This window comes from Limulus polyphemus, unplaced genomic scaffold (assembly GCF_000517525.1).
Source record: "Limulus polyphemus unplaced genomic scaffold, Limulus_polyphemus-2.1.2 Scaffold5481, whole genome shotgun sequence".
Classification (NCBI taxonomy): Eukaryota; Metazoa; Arthropoda; class Merostomata; order Xiphosura; family Limulidae; genus Limulus; species Limulus polyphemus.
Window position 1 is genome coordinate 28,350 of NW_013671091.1, and position 9,409 is coordinate 37,758.

Below are 9,409 nucleotides of genomic sequence, written 5' to 3' on the forward strand. Positions count from 1 at the left end.
GCAAAGATGTATCTTTACACCGTGAGGGATACAGACCCTACAAAGTTACTGACTGAGATTAAAAGTTCTTTTTAATTGATATAATCAACTTCAGAAAAAAAAATCACAGCTCTGACAGCCGTTCAGTATAATCATGTCTGATATTTAACTACATTTATGTGTAGTGCTTCTCATTATTCTCACTGTACCTGTAACAGTTGCGTCTGGTGAGAGGTAATTTTCAAAGTTGAAAATAATAAAAACTTAGTTGCGCTTACTTATGTCACAAAAACGCCTTATTGGCTTAGCAATGATTTCAGCTGAATATAAAATTGGGAGATATTTATATTATAGTGAGCTTATTCGGGACTTTACTTCAAAGAAGGTACAAAAAATTAAATTAGATTAGGTTACTAGAGAATTATCAGTCTCTGTATCAACATGTCATTGATTCATCAATACACTGGCTATTAGCTTATGTCTTATGAATAATTTTTGTTGTAAATGGGCCAATACAGAATTTAGCTCAATGTTAAAAATCTCAGTCTTACGTTCTTTCTTCAACTTATCAACATTGATTATCGAAAAAGATGTGGATTGACCGTTGAGTTCAACTTATTTTGGTGGTAAAATTTGCTATTATACATTCATAATATATATCTCAATAAAACACGACTTGTGTTCAGAGTTTTATGTTGATGCAATGTGTTATGTAATATTCTTCACTTCAGTTAGCTGTTATAAGAATTAAATACACTGAACATTATCAATATCGTATTAAGTTACTTTCATTCCAGTCTCATGGATAGGGCAAAGTGAAATCGAAATCGAAACTGTTTAATCTGCTTATAGGTCATCAAAATTAAGCCTCTAAGAGGCCCCAAATCACTTCTTGTCTAGAGCCCCAACAGCCCTAAAGTTGCCACTGATAGAACTTTACGTCACATCTTTATAACAATATTTCACATCATATCCTTAAAGTTTTGTAGAAGTTCTAAGCCTATTTTCAACGATAACAACAAATAACTTTAGTTAAATGTATATTTATTCTACTAGGCGTTTCGACTTACGACCTTTTCAAATGTCTATGAAAGGTGATAGGTTACAAAACCGATTTTAAATTATAGTAACCGAAAAGAATATAAAACTACAACAATATAATGGAATGGTGCACGGTGAAGTGTGTCAAAAGTATTGTTGAAAGGGTTAGTCACAGATCATAAAAATAAATGTTAAAGAAATCTTACATGAAATAATAATATTATTATGAGAGCCAGACATTGTATCCGTTAAAGGAAAAGCGTTTGGACTCAATGAAAAGGAGATTCTTTAAATTTTCTGAGAAGAAAGTTTTTAAAAATCTCTAAAATACTGATCCGATAAGGTGTCTCGTTCATTATGCCGCGTGCGTTGATCTAATGTTCAACGATGGCTTCTTTGTTGTCAAGACTTGATGCGGCACGAATATGTCCTTTGAAATAGTCATGTATTGAACGACTGGATTCATCTACGTATGTGGCTGAACACTGTTACATATTATTTCATAGACGGTGTTCCTAACTGTGTAGGATTTATCTAAGCCATTGGTCTTAGCAAAGCAGTTTTTGGATTTTCATGGATTGTTGTTATTGAAGGCTGAACAAGTAACTATATCCTTCAGATTTTACCGGGTTTGTGTATGATATGGATATTCAAACTGGATATTCTAATTGTGTGACGAAGTGAAAGGTTTATCAACGAAGGACTTAGTCCGTGAGACAGTGTTTGATGTGGTGGTTTCTATTTGTGATTTGTTAAAGTCTTGTGTGTCAAAATTGTGGAATGCCTTAGTAATGTAATTATACGGATAGCTATTGGACAACAGTAGCTTTTGAACTTTCATCCTGGCTTGCGTTTACCCGGTAGTTCATAATGTCGCAGATTTTTTCAATTCTATGAATGAGGACACCCCGTTTGGTAGCTGGTGGATGGTGTGAGTTATAGTGTAGAATAATGGACATAAATGGTTTGGAATATATTGTTACGTCTCCGTTCGTTAGTTAATTTTCCGTAACTTCGTTCCGACGAAACTTTAGCGACACAAGTCCTTTCTTAAATAAAACTGGTTTATTCTTTCCGAATACAACTTTACGATACACTCAACTTTAATAGTCGCTCTGTAACAAACGCCTCACGAGCTCGACTTCAACAATACTCCGTTCAATTACACACTCTCTGACTGCAGTTCAATTACTCATTACACTGTTGTCCCGTCACGTTGTGAGCGTCTTATATATATACCAGACTAGCATATATCTAGTAAATGCTGGAGAATTCTTGAAGGAACAGGATATTTCTAGAAATACGTGGCGTGATACTAGTCACGTGACCTCGCTGACGCAACACTGCCCCCTCCTTAGTATTGTTCGTCCCGAACAATAGCCACTTACAACAAACCAATAACAATTAACAATAATTTAATTAAATGTACAGAATTACAAACACAAAATTACAATTCAACAAAGTCTCTTAATTTTACGGGACGTATCTTCTTCCGTACTGGTCTCCGTCTCCACACAATACAAGAATTCCACATACTCAAGGTAAAGAAAGTTGGACACATTAGAATTATTCCACTACTCAAGGGGAAGAAAGTGGGATACAATAGAACTATTCCATCATATTATATTTACATATTGATTGTAAAAAATTAAAAACCACATAATATTTACATATAAATAGTAATAAATTAACTTTAAACCAAATTATACTGGTTTTGATTATCTTTAAATTTATCAGACATGATGATCAAAACATTATCCCATATTTGTAAGTTGAATTTAAACAAGCTAAGTCGTGTGTTGTTTAAAAAAAAAACTATTTAAGTTGTACAACTTTAAACCTAACCATAATAAGAGCATAATACTCTCAACTGAGTTGTTGTTTTAAATTTCCCACTTTCTTCCCCTTGAGTAGTGGAATAGTTCTAATGTGTCCAACTTTCTTTACCTTGAGTATGTGGAATACTTGTGTATTGCCCCACTTTCTTTACCTTGAGTATGTGGAATACTTGTATATTGCCCCACTTTTTTATCTTGAGTATGTGGAATACTTGTATATTGCCCCACTTTCTTTACCTTGAGTATGTGGAATATTTGTATTGTGTCCCACTTTCTTTACCTTGAGCATGTGGAATATTTGTATATTGCCCCACTTTCTTTACTCTTGAGTATGTGGAATATTTGTATTGTGTCCCACTTTCTTTACCTTGAGCATGTGGAATATTTGTATTGTGTCCCACTTTTTTTACCTTTTTACAGTCAATATGTAAATATAACGTGTTCTTAATTTTTTACAATCAATATGTAAATATAATATGGTTTTTAATTTTTTACAATCAATATGTAAATATTATGTGGTTTTTAATTTATTATATTAATATGTAAATATAATATGGTTTTCAATTTATTATTATTAATATGTAAATATAATATGGTTTTTAAGTTATTACTATTAATATGTAAATATAATATGGTATTTAATTTATTACTATTAATATGTAAATATAATATCGTATTTAATTTATACTATTAATATGTAAATATAATATGGTCCTTAATTTATTACTATTAATATGTAAATATAATATGGTTTTTAATTTATTACTATTAATATGTAAATATAATATGGTATTCAATTTATTACTATTAATATGTAAATATAATATCGTAATTAATTTATGACTATTAATATGTAAATATAATATGGTATTCAATTTTTTACTATTAATATGTAAATATTACATGGTGCTTAATTTTTTACTATTAATATGTAAATATAATATGGTATTTAATTTATTACTATTAATATGTAAATATAATATTGTTTCAGTTTTTAATATCCTCATATATATATATATATACAATTATTTTTTACCTTTTCTCTGTAACTTTCTCTTTCTCAGTATTTGATAGCAATGGTTTTTGCCTACTTCAAACGAGCAAAACTTACCATACGCCAGTTCACTCGTCTCAACTTCTTTCTAGCACTGTAAGTTACCTTAGTATAATTCATTAAATATTCTTATTCAATTCCGAATTTCCTTAAAATATACTTCCCTCAAACTACATAAAACAACTTTTCATAAGAAAATAAATTTCAAAATCTTTTCCACATTTTTTTTTTCACAGCGTTTTAGCGTTTCAGTATTATATTATATAATTATTTTTCATTAATGAAAAATCAGGACCCACCAAGAAATCGTAATAATTTGTGTGGTGTGTCTGTATAGCTTTTACTGATCAATTTGTTAAGGTAAACATTTAGACCATGAGTATTAAGTTTAAATCTTTGTTTTACTTTTCAGGCTTAGCTAAGTTCTGCAGTATAACTTCCAATTTTCGTTTTGCAGAAAAATATATGAAAGGAGAATGATTATTTTTATGAAACCAATTTTCTGTGCTGTTATTGGATTTCTGCCAGATTTTTGGCCCACGATATGGAGGAAGATGAAGAGGAGTTGAAACATAAATTTTTACCCTGGGTGTTGGGAAATTCATGGCGACAGAAGTTACCTCAGTTCCTAAAGAAACGTGAGAAGTTCTGGAGAATTTTGGAGCACAGATCAGTTGTTAGCAGGAAATGCTGCTTGGAGGTAAATCGAGTTGTTAAAACAGTTGCTTTATACTTAAATACAGTGGGTTATACATATAGATAGAAATTCTGAATTTTTGTAAGTATAACCCGAATAATTGATATGATTAGCGATATTCAGAGACACTGATATCCAAAAAACAAGTTTAAAGTATTCACAAAACGCAGATTCCTGAACAATTATGCAGATAATGAATCGAACAAAGACAGCCAAGGAAAAACAAATAAATACGTGAACAAATAAATAAAACCTATATCCACTATGGTTTATTGATCCAGTCGGATTCTTTATTATTGGTACTAAATGTGGCTACTGGTGTTAAAGAGTTTTCGCGGAACATAAACAAGATATAATCACTTTTATAGTCTGACAAAAGCTTCGGTGTTGTATTTCAAAATCCATCTAGTTAAATAATTCGACCATGACTTTTTGTGCAACAACCAAAAGATCACGTATATAGGTTTTTGTATTACTTGTTTCTACAGAATTGGCCAAAATGTTTACAAACTGTTCCATATTGATGCTATTTTATACATGGATGGAGTAGATATTGAGTAAATGCTTGAATAGTAACAGAAAAGATAGCGTATGATTGGACAAATATGTACGAGTTGTTATTCTGGTCCGTATAAGTTGTTTTCAGCATCTTTTTCGAAACAGATCAACGGTTTGTTCAGACAATTTTTCTGTACTCGGTGTAGAGTCATGCCTCGTCACGTGCCAGAATTTATTGGGCGTCAAATTGTTCGACTGTCCAGAAATGGTATGAAGTAAACGGACATTGCCAGAACAGTAGGGTACCCTCAGGGTATTGTATCAAGTATCCTGAAACGTCATCGGACTAAAGGAAACGTTGTTCCAGGAACGTCTGCTGGTAAATGCCGAAAACCTACTGCCCGAGATGGCCATGATTTCATCAAGTGAACAACACAAGGCCGAAAAAAGTCTTGCAACATCTTATGACAGAAATAGTGTGAACACGTTCGTTCCAGGGTTTCAGAATAATATGGAATAGGAGATTGACCAAACAAGATTACTTTGCGAGAAGGGCTATCCTCAAACCGATATCAAACAGAATTCACCACCATCACCGTGTTACTTGAGCAAGACAGCATGCCAAGTTACAGTTAGGGCACTGACGACATGTCATCTTTTCAGATGAGTCCTGTTTTTGGCTTTTTAAATCTGATGGTAGGATTCGTGTTCGTCATTTGCCTGGAAAACAGATAAGAGAAGACTGTCTTTCCCATAGGAGGTGGTGCAGTACATGTTTGGGCAGCTATTCATTATGGTGGAAAACTGCTCTTCATATCCTCATGGAAAACGTCAATGGCGCATCCTACAGGCATCACATGGAAACGATATTTCTGCCATATGCTTGTACTGGATTATCTCAACCAGGAGGACGTTACAAAACTGCTCATGGCCAGCAAAGTCTCCAGATTGTAATCCCATTGAGAACTGTTGGACAGAACTGAGCCGGAAGATTGCTAACTACGATCCTAAACCAACTACTGTAGCTGAGTTGCAGCGTCTTTTAGTGACAAGTTAGAATGAAATCACGATGTATTACATCGAATACTTCATCAAAAGCATGCCGTGTCACCTTGCAGAGGTTACTAGAGTACGAGAAGGACCAAACAAGTACTGAATGTTTAATATGAACTGATATAAGGCTACAAACGCTAGCTTGCCACTAAAGGACAAAGGTTGCAGCATGGAACCTTTACCTCAGTAAAAGGATTAGCACAACAACAACAACTCACCATGACCAAACTCAGCATCTATAAAGCTATATTTCAACTGATTAACTCAGCATTAGAAACCTAAGTTCAAATATTTCTTCGTTTGAAACTTTCATTAAAAAGATATAACTATTAGGTATTGAAACTTTGAATGACATACCATTTTATATTGAATGAAATTAATTGATTAGCCAGCTAGATGAGCCAGTAGTTTTCGTTATTTTACTAGAGAAATATTTTCTACTTATTGATAGTTCGCAACATCTGTCACTCAGGTACATAGAAAAGATTAATGTTTGGAGAACACGCACTACAAAATATTATCAGAATAAGAGTAATCTTTGTACCTATAAGAAAATATTCCTTAAGTAAAGTGTTTTCTTTTAAAAATCCTTATCTGACTTTCGATTACTAGCTTATGTCTATACAACCTGCTAATAAAGTTTGGCAGAGGGAACGAGTAGAACGCCATGCTGGAGCTAATAGACAATATCCCGACAAGCAAAAACAATATCGAACTTACAACATGCCGAAACAAAGAGAAGAAGTAAAGCAACATCGGATCTGTAAGAAAACTGTTTTAAATATATATTCTGCTAAAGATCACAACTGCTCATTGAACAGTTTGGAAGATACTGATGACTCAACAAACACCAACTTTCATCTTTCTTTATCATCATCAACTTCCGAGGCTAGTTCTTCCAGTCTCCAATCAGAACCTAAAACTATTACTTTATCGGGTAAGTTGAAACACTTGTAAGTCAGGAGTTGTGATTAAATATTAATGTACATATTAAATATTGTAACAGAAGTCTTGAAACAAAACAAAATAATATATATAATGTAATTTGATCTTTAATAGTGCATACGTAGACTAGGAGGTGTTTTGGACAAAGAAAAGTAAAGCATTTACTGACTTGGTACATGTAGCTTTTGATGTGGTTTGACTAAGAAAAGTAATACATTTACTGATCTGTTACATGTAACCTTTCACCTGGTTTGGACTAAGTAGTGTAATGTATTTACTCAGTTTAAAATAATATCTCTTTATATCTAACGTACTTATCAATTTTCGTAATAACAATTTGATATTAGTGTATCAAGAAATTGTAAGGAGAAGTGAGCTAAGTGTTGTGTATTTATTCAAACTTATTCATTTCTCTATTGAAGTATAAAACATTTTGAAATAAGATTTTGTTTTTGTAGTTAGGTTTTTCTTATACCAGACTATTTTGTTGATTCCACGTGTACTTGTTGAACACTCGGTATATTTGTTTGGAAGTGTTGAACCTTTAATACCTTTATAAAAATTAATTATTTGTTTTTTAGTTAACATATATATCATAAAAAATAGTATTTGCAGTTTCTCATAAAGATATGCTTTCTTGAAGCAATGTCAGTTGGCATAGCAGAATAAAATATTTTTGTTGTGATTTTAAAAAGTTGGGTAAAAATCCATCTTGAACTTAATCGGAGTATGAAAGGTTAACAAATTTTATTGTATTTATTAAGATTCTTAGTGACTGCATTTTATTTTTATACCCTCTTTTCAGATAACACTGATACAGAAAATATGTGGATTGATAAGATCTAGTGATCTTTCAACATCAGGGGTGTGAACATTATATCAACGGTTTTTATTATTACAGCTGTATCAAGATGTTTATGTAAAAGAAGGGTTGACCTTTTTAAGACAGGATAAAATACGCCATTGATCAAATGGTGCATCAAAGTTTACTTCATTACAATCAAACTGTCACATTGGTGAAAGTTAATGTTCAAAAATTATGTACAGAAAGAGAGTTATACTTAAAAATTAGTCGACTTCTGACCGGTCAGGTTTGACTTTTTTCATATATTATGTTTACCTGTCAGTTTAAAATAAAATATAACATCCAAATAAGGAAAAGCTTCATTTCTTACATTAATTCTACGAATATCATCAAATGTTAAAGAATTTATTTTATAGTTCAATTAAAGTTAATTGCCTGTTAATCTGGGTTATTGAAAAAATATGTTCTCCAGGGTGGTTCAAATACCTTTGTTTCACGAAAACAACATAAAATAGAGAATCAGTCAGACCAGTATAATTTATTATGATCACACATTGACACCTTAAAAAAACGTTCTACCTTAAAGTATATGTACATATAACATTGTGAAATGGATTAACTCAAATTAGGTAAAAATTCATATTTTGAGTACCATCAATTCTCATGAGTAAAGCTAATTTAGCAAGGAATTGACCACATAATTTTAGTTTTGATTTTATAATCCACCTTTATTATCTTTTATTGTCACTGAATATGTGTGGCTTTATTTAACGTTATAAAACATATTAGGTCACAGTAGACAAAATGAATCTTCAAGAAAATTGGTGTACAAGAGATTTCTTTTCAAGGTGTTTGGGGTCAGTTATTTTCAAGGACTTGACGTCAAAATCACAAGTTTCAACGTAACAAATATATTTCCACTCAAATTATTTTAGTCTTTGTTAAATACCGTTATCTGGTCATTCTAATCCAAACATTTCCACTCAATCTTTTTTATTCTTTGTTAAATACCGTTATCTGATCATTCTTATCCAAACATTTACACTCATTCTGTTTTAGTCTCTGTTTAATACCGTTATCTGGGCATACTTACACAAACATTTCTAGTCAAACTATATTAGCCTATGTTAATTAGCGTTATCTGGTCATTCTTATCCAAAAATTTTCCACTCAATCTATTTTAGTCTTTGTTAAATACCGTTATCTGGGCATTCTTCTCCAAACATGTCCACTCAAACTAAATCAGATTTTATTAAATACCATCATCTGGTCATTCTTATACAAACATTTCCACTCAATCTATTTTAGTCTTTGTTAAATACCGTTATCTGGGCATTCTTCTCCAAACATGTCCACTCAAACTAAATCAGATTTTATTAAATACCATCATCTGGTCATTCTTATACAAACATTTGCACTCAATCTATTTTAGTCTTTGTTAAATACCGTTATCTGGGCATTCTTCTCCAAACATGTCCACTCAAACTAAATCAGATTTT

The 9,409-nt window shown here is 31.8% G+C and overlaps 1 protein-coding gene across 1 annotated transcript; it reads left to right on the top strand.

Moving 5' to 3' along the window:
• Window positions 1–259: 259 nt before the first annotated feature.
• LOC106472639 (speedy protein A-like) lies at window positions 260–7,097 on the top strand (the record flags this gene model as incomplete). The annotated part of the gene is made up of 4 exons (XM_013933293.1): window positions 260–364; window positions 3,923–4,008; window positions 4,441–4,612; window positions 6,773–7,097. Coding segments are annotated over exons 1-4 (688 nt in total), but the record flags the coding sequence as incomplete, so codon positions are not given.
• Between the last annotated feature and the right edge of the window lie 2,312 nt (window positions 7,098–9,409).